This window comes from Podarcis liolepis (genome assembly GCF_965112155.1).
Source record: "Podarcis liolepis genome assembly, chromosome: 1".
In the NCBI taxonomy this organism is placed as follows: domain Eukaryota; kingdom Metazoa; phylum Chordata; class Lepidosauria; order Squamata; family Lacertidae; genus Podarcis; species Podarcis liolepis.
Genome location: NC_139554.1, coordinates 67,503,243 through 67,515,986, shown reverse-complemented (window position 1 = coordinate 67,515,986; position 12,744 = coordinate 67,503,243). Strand labels below are relative to the sequence as shown.

At 40.7% G+C, this 12,744-nt stretch overlaps 1 protein-coding gene across 22 annotated transcripts in view; it reads left to right on the top strand.

Annotated features, from left to right (window-relative positions):
• MICAL2 (microtubule associated monooxygenase, calponin and LIM domain containing 2) overlaps nt 1–12,744 on the top strand; it is a 185,209-nt gene that overhangs the window by 108,193 nt on the left and 64,272 nt on the right. For 8 of the 22 annotated variants that reach the window (XR_014519402.1, XM_083476257.1, XM_083476268.1 and 5 more), the window contains exons 15-20: nt 651–707; nt 1,845–1,994; nt 4,617–4,727; nt 6,680–6,889; nt 8,762–8,863; nt 9,251–9,382. Coding sequence is in view for 16 of the 22 variants with exons in the window: in XM_083476257.1 (XP_083332383.1) it covers nt 651–707; nt 1,845–1,994; nt 4,617–4,727; nt 6,680–6,889; nt 8,762–8,863; nt 9,251–9,382 (762 nt within the window). In the remaining 6 variants the exon portion in view is untranslated. The remainder of the gene's footprint in view (nt 1–650; nt 708–1,844; nt 1,995–4,616; nt 4,728–6,679; nt 6,890–8,761; nt 8,864–9,250; nt 9,383–12,744) is intronic. The other 14 variants (XR_014519399.1, XR_014519400.1, XR_014519401.1 and 11 more) reach the window with 6 other exon arrangements.

Here is a 12,744-nt window from a genome sequence, read left to right as displayed (position 1 = left end):
TATGTTTGGGCAAAATTAAATGTGACTGGGCATCCATGTTTGTTTTAATGTCTCGCCATTCATGTATACTAAAAGGGGCACATGGATGAAAGCATTTGCAATATCTGGCCTTCCCATGGCTTCAGGCAACTGTTATCAGTTCAGTTTACTTTAGGTATTTAAGCCGGCTGGGGGGAAAGTGCCTGTGCTGACAGAATAGTTAGGCAAGGGACGGGGAGGATTCGGATCTGACCCCATCCACCCCACTTTTTATGTGAATGGGGAGACAGGAATAAGCAACGTATAATAAGCATCGCTGCCTCATCAAGTCTAGCTTGGTTTCTCCTAGATAACATTTTGCTGAGGATAGGGAGATGCTTATGGAAATAGCAGAACAAGCCTCAGCTAATTTTTATGATGACTGAAAGTGGCCTGGAATGAGTTCTGTAGGCATATGTCAGTGGAAACATTTACAAGCTTATTTAGTAATTAAATTAAAGCTAGTGCCTAACCTCAATTCCTCGGTCTGATCAACCCATTCATTTTGTCACTGACCAGTGAATTTAGTTTTGTGGGATGTCTTCATTTTAGCTGCCGTTCTCTATTAAGTTGATAGATTCTGAGTGTGTATGCCATTGTGAATATGTTTTGCTTCCTCCAATTGTTTTTAGGCAGAAGAAAATGAAACCAGTAAAAGGCGACGTAAAAGTCTCATTAATTTTGAAGAGGTTAGTACTAATTGTCATGGTTAAATTTGCTGCTGGTATATGGTTTTAACTGATTAACAGTTTTAGGCAAATCAAGTGTCCTGATCTATTATCCTTAAGTCTTTAATGTATAACAATTGTAAAAAAAAGAGAAAAAAAGAAGGTCTTCCTTTCATATTTCCTTTCATATTTGCGGGCATCCATATTAAATTGACTTCTGTTTGTTTAAATGATTTTGGTATAAGAAGCTGCAGCTGGATTTGCAACCTGGCTTCTGTTGAAGATGTTGACCCACAGACGCAATGTCTGACAGTCATTGCTTTAATTTCTCTCCACTATTCTCTAAAAATAGAATCTACATTATAGATTATAAACATGGCAGAAAAGTTCTGATCCATACACAGACAAGGGTGTGGGTGTGGGTGTGAAGTTACCTTCATCAAAAGTAAAAACCAACCAACCATGCTAGGCCCCACATTTTAAAGTGGGAGATGGGACCAGATGCCATGCCTAGCACCTTATTATCCCCAGTCTACCTTCTTTTGAAGCCTGACTTATGAACGAATATATATATATAGAGAGAGAGAGAGAGAGAGAGAGAAAGTATGTTTCCACAGACTTTATAGGCTGAACATGGGGAAAGTAAAGCAACCTTCCATTTTTCATAGGCTTTCTGTTTTCTTCCATTACTTGCATGTGTGTCTCAATGCATGCCATTGATTGATTGATTGATTGATTGATTGATTGATTGAGTGATTGATTAATGGCATTTCTATCTCACCTTTTTATCCAAAGAGCTCAAGTTGGCATACATGGTTCTCCCTCTCCTCATTTAATCCCTACAGCAACCCTGTGAGGTAGGTTAAGCTGAGAGGCAGCGACTGGCCCTAGGTCACCCAGTGAGGGTCATGGCTGAGTAAGGATTTGAACACAGTCATAGGGCCCACATTCATTTTATCTGAATTTAAAATCTATTGGGTCTCCCCATTTCAAATATAATATTGAAGATCCTATTTAAATTTTAAAGTTCGTTTTACTTTTCATGCATTCAGTGACACTTCTGTGGCCTGTGTACTGGTCAAGATGCCATATTAGACTGTCCCTAACCTTCTCTCTGAAGTGGAGTATATACATTTTCCTTCAATTGTTCCATTGCAGTCTTCAAGTTCTTTGAACCGAGGTACGAATTCTGGTAACCAGCTGGGGGACTTGAAAGAAGGAATGAATCAAAACAAAGTGAAGTCTATGGCAACTCAGCTCTTAGCCAAATTTGAAGAAAATGCTCCTGGTCCTTCACTACGGAGGCAGGTAAGTAAATAATAATTGTAAAATTCTTCTTTGAAAATGGGGGTGAGTTCTTTCTCATGAGTAAACAGCTGTTATGAGCAACATGCCTAGAACCCAAAGCCTGAAATACTTAAAATGAAAACTGGTAGTTGGAGCTCTTTGGATACTTCACACATGTCATATCCACACAGTTGTTTGAGTATAAGGAGATAATTCACACCCATTTCTAGTCAGTAGTTTTGAGGAAACTTTTCCTGGGTTTGTACAAGAACAGTTCTTCTGGGCAGTGGAGTTCCATTTAAGCTTCAGAGTGTCTGCATGCATAGGAAATGGCTAGAATGATCATAGGCAGCGCAGACAGGGAAGGCTGCCTACAGGTAGTTATGGTAATTGCAAGATGTGGGAGGAAAAACCCCATCAATTTTGCATTTCCCGTACAGTGGTACCTCGGGTTACAGACGCTTCAGGTTACAGACTCTGCTAACGCAGAAATAGTAACTCGGATTAAGAACTTTGCTTCAGGATGAGAACAGAAATCGTGCAGCGGCGGCGCGGTGACAGCAGGAGGCCCCATTAGCTAAGGTGGTACCCCAAGTTAAGAACAGTTTCACGTTAAGAACGGACCTCCAGAACAAATTAAGTTCTTAACCCGAGGTACCACTGTATTGGGGTGGAATGACCAAAGGGCCAAAATGAGTAGCTCTGTTAGGGTGAAATGCATATGGAGTCACTTTAGACACTAGAAAATCTGATATTATTGGTAATGTCCAAGTCACTGTCTGATAACTGCATGTTAGGGTAAAATTATGTAATAATACTGGGATATTGTAACAGATTGTTGCTTTCATGCTGCCTTGAATAGTTAACAACTTGTGTTCATTATAAGTCAATAAAAGTTCAATTGCAGGTAGTATCCAACTAACATTGAGTAGACCCTCTGAATTACATGTGGAAATGGCTTTTAAAGGTTTTTTATGTATTGCTTTCAAAGGTATGTATACCTCTACAGTGATGTGAAGGCCACAATCCAGATAACTGGGTATTCCACAGACCTAGATGGCTTTGATATATATTTCACTGAACAACCCATGCACTGGTTAGCAAACTGCTTTGGGACTCAAGACTTTCATAGAGTGCTGATGGTTAAACAAAATTAGTAGCCCTAGTGAGCACTCTGAAATTTTACACTGCACCAAAATGAGCTAGCTTGAAAAACGTTTAAAATTTGACAGAAACCTATGTACGTGTGTCAGGCTATTTGCTGGGACATACTGTATTTTTCCGTGTACAGTGGTACCTCTAGTTATGAACTTAATTCGTTCTGGAGGTTCGTTCTTAACCTGAAACTGTTCTTAACTAGAGGCGTGCTTTTGCTAATGGGGCCTCTTGCTGCTGCTGCTGTGCCGCCGGCACACGATTTCCGTTCTCATCCTGGGGCAAAGTTCTCAGCTCGAGGTAACTCTTCCAGATTAGCGGAGTTTGTAACCTGAAGCATTTGTAACCTGAGGCGTTTGTAACTCGGGGTACCACTGTATAACAAGCCCCTGTGTATAAAACACCCCCTATTTGGGGGGACTCAAAATTAAGAAAATGGGGGTTGATTGCCCCGATGTATAAGATTACCCCCCTTTAACATTCTTTTTTAGTAAAAAAAACACCCTAGTCTTATACACAGAAAAGTATGGTAAATAGTTATGCTAACTTAAAAGCTGCCTCCCTTATTCTGAGCTGGAGATGTTCTCTGTACATAGGACTTGTGGATGTTATGCTTAGGGAAAATGTTATGCTTCTAGCAATGGGAATGGTGCTGGCTATTCCTCCGCATAGAATGAGGATGGTGCTTATGGATAAAGTATTCTGGAGCTGTAACACATTCGTAAGCTGATTAACACTTAGATCATCTTGATCACATGGTGCGTTATAGTATCACAATTGCACTTCTTGGCCATTGACATGAAAAAAACTGACACAACCAAGTAAATTCACATGGTAGGCAGTTGGCAAACTTTAAAGAACCCTCTTGTATTGGTCTCCCAGGGCTCAGATCCAAGCTTTTGAATTGGCTCCAACTCAAGCTGATCATTCAGCAGATCAGATCCTGAATCTATTTAGACCCTTGCTAGATTTCGGTGTGATAGCTATACAAAATCGATGTGGGCTACATACACGAACCTTGTGGGGTTATTAGTTAGTTAGTTAGTTATTGTTCAGGTAATGTTTGCACTTCAGATCTGCCTTCCTAGTAAGTCCACAGAGCACACAAGCCAAAGAACATGTTTAGAAACCACCATCCACCACATATAACATAAGTAATTTGTGGTACAAAGATGACTTGAAAATCATGAGATCATCTCCTATTTGCACTCATGTGTGCAACATCTAGTTTGCCTGTAGCTTGCTCTTTAAATAGTCGCATTAAATGGTGCATTTCACATACTGTTACATCTGTGGGTGTCAAAAGTACAGACTGCGGTATGGTAATAAATTCCAAATGTGTCTTGCAGAAACCCTAACAAAGCATCTTTATTAGCCTTCAAATGTGTTTTCTTATTTCTTCTGCCTCATACTGTCTTTCAGTCCTGTTCCCAGTCTTCCTAAGATATTCCTTTATCTCCTTGAACTGTTCTGCTTTTTACATTTAAGGATCTAGTAGATAAGCCAGCTTTGCACCTTTCTTCTGACCCTCCTGTAAATCCTCGCTTTGCTAAACCCAAGGAGCCAACCTGTAACCTGCCACCTCCACCAAAAAGTCAGGTAGGAATTCACTAGGGAGTGACTGTCAGTTCTTTCTAACATTAAGACTGCAAAGCATGGTGGGTAACATTAGTGAGAAACACCAGGAGCATAGAGATGCTTAGCTGCCTTTTTAAGTCTGCTGTTTGATAGGAGAATGTGAAGAATGAAAGGAGGTGAGATCGCATGGGGCTTTGCTGCCATCTTTAGACTTTAATGAAAGGCCTGGTTCACACAACCACCATAGCATGTTGGTGGATTGGTTGATATGGTTTCCACTGTTGCTGTGCTACACTGCACTTCACACTGGATCACAGTTTACCTTGCCTTGTTAAAGTAGAAGATGTGTGGCAGTTTTACCATTGGACAAAGGCAGGAGATGATATGCTCCGGTTGTAGCAATACTATAACAAATAATACAATAGCAAAACCCCATAGCTCCTAACAAGGCAGAGCCCAACCCATGGGTAATATTAATTGTAAATTATAGCATGTGTTGGTTTCTAAAGCTTGGGCAAAGCAAAGTTTAGTGTGGCATATTTCGAAGCATGCTGTATGTTATAATACTTAGGCAATTAAAGGATTTTGTTCCAAGGGATGTCTTTGGTATGGTTCGCTGACTCAGAAGCCAATAAAAGATCTAGAGCACACCTTTGGAAAATGTTTAGAAATAAACACAGTTAGCCTAGTTTCCCAAATCCCCTGAAAGAGAGTCTTGCGGTTACAGCTGTCTGAAGAGTTTCCCATGCATTTTGACCTGCCTCTGAGCTTCCTGCTTTTGAATTGCATTCTGGGCTTGGCATATGCCACAAACCAATATGGCTTGCTAGAGAATGTGAGCTTGATTCCCAAATTCTCCACTTCTGAGGAAGAAGGACAAGTTCAGCTAGGCCAACATGGGCATTTTGAGCTGATTATAATCAGTTGTGAATTTTATATTCATTCCACTCCCCCACCTATGCACATGTACACTCTCTAGTGGTAGGCTTATAAACTTAAGCATGGGTAGCGGTATTGTGAGCTACTGTTGCTGAAAGTTTTATGTTCTTATCTCTTCCCTGGCATATTGACTGAACAGAGGAGACTCTATGGCAATACTAGTATAGGAAGACCTGTTAGCAACTATCATTTTATTCTCTTTACTGGAAATTTTTGCAAGTCTTAGAACTGGAAGACAACCCCTAGTCCCCTGTCACATTCCCCTCCCCAAATACAGAATACCCTGTGGCATATAAGAGTACTTTTTCTTGTAACTCTCCAGCTGGAGATGGACTTCTGCATTTAAATAATTGGTAGTTTGTTGCCTGTTGGTTGCAGTATAAATTAGTTGATTATACAGTGGTTTGTCTTTCCTGAAATAATATATTGAGTTATCCTGCCTTGTTCACCTAGTGAACTCAATGCAGTTTTCTGACACAGCCTCATAACAGGATAAAAATCAAAATATAATATTCAGATTGTTATGCGACTTCACTGAGGCTTCCAATAATATTTGGTATTTATTGAGTACTGGGGATGCTTAAAGCATTTCCATAAACATTTTTTCAATGATCCTTGCAACAACTCTATGTGAGTGCCAGTATTATTTCCCTGATGTGGCTGAGAGAGGGGGGCCTGCTTAGGGCCACCCATTAAGTTAATGGCTGAAATGAGGTTTTAATCAGGGACTTAGGGACTCCTGGCTTATTCTCTGTAATAAAAATAATAATAATAATGTGTGGAACTCAAAGGACCGCTGAACTTCCAGGCTGTTAAGACTTGAGTCTACTCTGTCCACTTTATAAGCTACAGTCCACTTATAACTGCTTGAGTTTTATGCACCACTGCTTCATAAAAGGAATATTCCTATGCATGAGATGCCTGTTTGTATTGCTGCACTCTGACTTTGGCACATGCATTACTTAGGCAGTTTTAATTGCAGAATGTGCTTTGATGGAAGAAAGATCCCTTTTTTCATTTCAAGTATTTCCCAGTTTCAGGCGGTAGCTAGGTCTGAACACATGGCCAGAGAGCCTGTACAATCCTTGCCTGGTCCTCATCCAATGGCCAGGCATTTGAGACACATAGAACGGGCAGAGCTGGAGTCCAGGCTTTCTGAATCCCTTGCGTCTTCCTGTCCTGCTGCATTTGCCCTGTCTGGTGTGCTTCAACGCCTTCAGCATGTGGAGGAAAAATATAAACAGGTGATGGCACTTTCTTCCTCTCTTTCCCCTTTCCCACTCTCTCTCCCTTCCCTGTTTCCTTCCTGCTCTTTTAGCAGAACCGCTGATCATCTCCAGGACAATTCTGAGCAGTGAAAATGTGGGCAATATTGTTTTGGTTCCTACCATATAAATCTTTCAAGCATACTCACCACATTTATTTGCCGGGTAATATTTGCTGGGTACTGAGGCCTTGTTGAAAGCCTCCTTACAGTGTTCAGTACAAACATGCCCTTCTCATTCTAGAGTTGAGCTCTGGGGTAAGGGGAGTTTTGCAAGTGTCCAGCCAAAACTGTTGATGAAAGTCACTGGCAATTTTGTAAGTGCTGCAAGTATATTTATTTGCTCATTTTATGTATTGAATTATTTTTATATTCCACATTTTCGTCAGATGGCACTCAAGGCATCTTACAATAAAAAGTGGGAGTAGACACATAATATCACCAAGACAACTCCCTATAATCCCCAGAACAGTTTTGCAACTAAAAAACAAAACCAAAAAGGTTTCCCCTGTCTTAAAATAAAGGGGCTGGGTGGGAAAAATGGACATATAAATGAATAAGTGTAATTGCACCACTTTACAGATTACAGACGTGTGGGCAGCCTGCCCAAGCAACTGGGGTGGAGGGAGGGCAAAGCTGGTAGCTGACCTGGTTCTCAACCTGACAGAATGTGCAACATGTCCCCAGCCCAATGCATGTGGCAGGCTACAGTCTGTACCTTGTTTTTTCAACTGAGTAGGAAGAAGGTGATCTGAAAGTGGGGGATATTGACATCAGTCCCTTCTCAAGGTCAGATGACTTCCTGTTGAGATTTAGGCTTTCTGCACCTTTGCCTATAGAGGTGGGGGGGACCTATTAGGATGGTCCACCCTGGGAGGCTGATGGATTTTCTGGCTGATATGACTGGCATTCCTCTCAAAGCCCTGGCTGACCTCTGGAACATCTAAATTGTTCAGGCTGTTGACACGATTGCCCCTGAGTGCTCTCTCCGACTTCGTGAAACCCGCTTGTCTCCCTGGTATATCCCAGAGCTTAGGACAAGGAAACAAGCTAGGAAACACTGCTTCTGAAGATGGTTCAGAAACGTCAGCTGGTGCAGAATTCAGTGACCTGGTTGCTCACTGGGGCAAGACGGTTTGAGAATATTCTACCAACTCTGACCCAACTGCACTGGCTGCCAGTTAGCTTCCAGGCCCAATTCAGGTTTTGCCCTAGAAAGCTTTAAATGTCTCAGGACAACAATGCCTTAAGGACCACCTCTTCCCATATGAACTGACTCAGACCTTGCAATCATCAGCTGAGGCCCTTCTTCATCTGCCTTCTCCACAAAAAGTCTGGAGGCTGGCAACAGGAGAACGGGCCTTTTCTGAGGTGGCTTCCCGTTTGTGAAATGCTCTCCCCAGGGAGACTCGCCTGGCACCCTCATTCCATATCTTTAGTCACCAGGCAAAAATGTTTCTGTATAACCAAGCCTTTGGATGATTAACATTCTATGATATTTTTAATGTGTTTGTGGGAGGTGGGTTATTGGTTTGTTTGTTTGTTTGTTTTTGTTTTCTTATATATTTTTTGTTCTCATTTTGTATTTTTATATTGTGAACTTCCCTGTGTTCGTCAGATGAAGGGTGATATACAAATTTATTAAAATCATGATAATCTTAATTATATACACACTCAAACACTGAAGTCTGTCCCCTTTTTTTCTTCTCACTGCTAGCATTCTGTTTTCTGTCCTGCCTTTTTGTTCACACCCTCCCCCACAACTAACCATTTTTCTGATTAGCGCTATTTCTTCCTTTTCTATGTAACCAAATTCTTTCTTCTGTTTCCTTTCTCTCCCTTATGGCTGCAGAAGAGAGCTCAGTCCATAGCAAATAGAGAATTTCATAAAAAGAGCATTAAAGAAAAAGCCTCCCATCTTGCCTCAATGTTTGGCTATGTCGACATCCCAAAGGTGAATACTTGTGTTTACTGTTGCAGGTGCAGAAAAAATAGATTGTGTGTGTGTGTGTGTGTGTGTGTGAGAGAGAGAGAGAGAGAGAGAGAGAGAGAGAGAGAGAGAGAGAACACGCTGGTTTTCATCCTATTTAAGGAAAAAAAGGCTCGTTCATGGCCAATAACCCTTTTCTTTTATTTCACCAAACAGAAATAGAAAACTGAGGAGCAAATGAAACATTAGTCCACATTCTAACACTGTTAGTTCTGTTTAAATCTAACTGTAGTCTCAGACTGTAGTTTTTTCTTCAGTAATTTTAGTGCATGATGGTGGCAGTGCCATAATTTTAGCACTCATTAATATGAAAACCATCTGGGATAACTTTCCTCTTTCTGCTCTGTACAGAATAAACTTCCTCCTACTAAAGGTCTCTCCCATTCTCAACTCCCATCTCCCTCTTGCCTTTCATCTCATGATTCAGCTGCTTCTTCTCCATCATCCACTGACTCCGCTTCCCCTGCTGTTCATTCTAAAAAGGTATTCCTTAACAGGTTTCCATGTCGGATTCATGTTGGCACTAAAAACTACGCAAGGCTGGCTTTGACTCAAGAGACCTAGCTTTGTTCAGAGGCTGCGATTCTGTCTCTGTGTGTTCATGCTGCATTTCACTTGAATAAGGTCTGAGCTTGTTAATTTGCATGGTAGCAAAAATAAATAAGTGACAGTAATTCATGGCCAACAGGGAATTACCCCAATTCCAGTTTCACTCTTTCTTTTGAAATATCAGAAGTAAGGCTGCTTCTCTTGTTCAATATGATTTTTAATTTTTAGAAATTTTAAAAAATTAAAATGGAAACTTTAAAAAATGTGGAACTAGGTCCTGAACTGTAGGGCTGACAAATAGTATTTGTTCCCAGCCCCTACATTCAAACAGGATCTGCTATTGGTGGCTAATGGCATGTCCTCCAAAGGCCTGCCTCCAGAGTTCACATGCTCAGGCTACCACCAAGACTCCCACACAGTTTTATTTTAATTTTCCAAGCAAACCTCCAATACTGCTTCATGAAACAGGCAAGAATGGCTTAAGAACCAAGTAAGAAATTAAAGGAGCTGCTTTGTACTTTGCAGAGTGTGAGGTGCTGTAGCAGTTGGTTTATCAAATGTTTGTGGGAACTAAGCTAGTTTGGAATGCCTGCTCCTTATTCCAAGGTGTTTGAAGGAATTAAACTTTGCACATGCTCAGAGGTGCTGTCTCCAACATGTTCCAGAGCCTTGCCTTTAAATCCTAGTTTGATTTGTTTATTGTGGCAAAGTACCTGAATCCTTTTGTGTATTTGCTGGTTCCTTTGGAACAGTCCTGTAAAAACCGTGCATTAATGCTAAACCAAGACTTTGGGCTTATGAGATCTTTCACTTAAACTAGGAATTTTCTGAGGCTTTATCTGAAGTAAAGCTGAAATATCCTTAGGCTTGTAGACTGAATCATTAGTATGGTCTTGCCACTCTTGAGAAGGGGCCCTGTTTTATTTTTGGTCTGTTGCTTCTGTCAAATGCGGCATTTTTGTTTTGCATTCAAGAGTAGGCAGGCGGAAAGAACCCGTGCAGTTTAGGTTTGAAATGCTGTTCATGTTGTCCTAAAACCCAAAGCATCCACAAATGAACAGAAGGATAAATTGGTCACTTTTAAAGTAATCCATCTGTCACCTTGATTAGCTATGCACCAAGAGTTGAAAGTAACCAAATTCTGCTCCAAGATGACTTAGATTTTATTAATCTATTTAAAAAATGGCTTGTAGTTGCTATTACTAGAAAGGCAAGGATCTGTGTAGAAAACCTCCTCTGAGCACGAGGTCTTCCACTGATAAATCCCACTCGGTGTCCCAACTTCAATCTCTGAGCAGTGAGATGTGCCAGTTTTCCCATCATATATCTTGGGTTAAGTTTCCTTGGAATGAAGGTGACTGGAGACTTAGTGTTTCTGTGACATAATGTTTTATTAGCACGTTTGTATTGGCTGAGCATAAGATGGAAAGTTGACAAAGTTGCCCATCCAACAGAGCCAGCTCCACATAGTTTCGCATTCGTCTAGAGAGCAAGTCGGGTTTCTGTCTCCCTCTGCCTCTTTCAGAAACTTCCAGTCTGTTATCTCTTAAACACAGGCAACCTTGATGACATCTCCTCCAGACATTCACCCTTCCAGAAGGAGCTCTAGCTATTTTGTGTCTGTGGCAACACATCACCTGTACTTGGCCATCTTTTTACTTATGCAAAGGCTTATTCTCTCAACAAATAGAATATGTCAGTCAGTGCTTGTCCACCCTGTTTGCCCTCTTTAGCAGAGTCACAGGGATGCCCCCCAAACCCCATTTAATCTAACCCTAAACCTTTTACCTTATTACACAAGATTAATTCTTAGCAGTTTTATGAATAAGCAAAGTATTTCCATGCTGTTTTGGCCAGTCAAGTTTCCCTTTGGGTGGTACCTGATGTGAGAATTTTGGAGAGCCGGATGAAAAACCTTCCATGATAACCAATTGCCTTTCCTTTACTCGTGTTTGCTTACTACTTCTGTTTTGCTCGTTTCCTGGAAACGTAACAACCAGCTTCCTTGGCTTCATTTTTCCCATTGCCTTTCCCCCCATCTTATCTTGCCCAGTCCAATCTTCACACTTGACATAATCTCACGGGAACTTTGCCTGTTTTAAACAGACCAGAAACACAGTATCTTGTACCTAATTTGTATTGGGTTGAATCCAGAGAAAAGAGAAGCATGCGGAATGAGACTCCTAAAAGTTGGCTTCCCTGCCTCCTCTTCCCTCTGGCAGCCTCTACCACAGGGAGCACGATGTTCTTTTTTTAATAATAATAATAATAATAATAATAATGCATACATACAGAGTATTTGTTAACTAGGAAAGTCAGCATATTATTTTTGAGGGAAGCCAGTTTGCCGATTTGTTTCTTGCCATTTATTTCTCTTGGCTTATCCGTTCAGGTTTATCTAGCCTTTGTAAAGACTGCTGCTACACAGACTAAAAACCAAGTTTTAGTTTTCACAGGCAGCAAATGAGGTCATGTTGCTCTACCAGCTGCCATCATGATTGATGACATTTCATGGGTGGGGCAGCTAATTGACATCAAAGGGTAGAAATCGACTTGTGTTGCCCATCCTTGTTTAATCGTGCATGTCTTTTAAATACTTGCTTAAGCATATTCAGAAAGATCTTGCCTTATATGACTTTCCTTGCAGATTTCATTCAAGCTTCTTTTTTAAAGTATGGAAACATCTAGCAAATTTAAAAATGTATAAGGCATTTTTGAGAATACTAACTTCAATCGGAGATGGACATTATGACTACATTATTGTTTTTATGACTTAGTTTATTGTGCAGAAGGTAAAATAAGGCATGCAGAACATAATTGTGTCAAAACAATATCAAGCAAATTGGCTGGTATTTACATGCACCAATGGCAGTGCTGGTCTTGCTGTCTGTGGCAAGAAATGTCTGTATGCGTGCACATGCATGCATTTGTGTGAAATACATAATTATGTAATATTACTTCATACACATCTATCCTGGTTTAGTCAGTCCAAATATGGGCTCTTGCAGCAGCTTACACAAAAGTAATATCCATGCAAATGTTTGTGCTATGGATTGGATTCATAAGCTGTGTTCTGCAAATCACTAGTGATCTGTGAAGTCCATTCATGTGGTCCACACAACAGTGAGGAATTCATGTGTACTTGGCCTTATACCTAAATAAAATTTTATATCTATGGAGTTTGAGGTCAGATTATTGAACAAGCTAACAAGGTCCTGGCCATGAGTTTCATATCATGGCCCTGGTTCTACAAGGATGTCACTGTGAAAGAAAGAAATGTTTGCTTCATTTTGTTT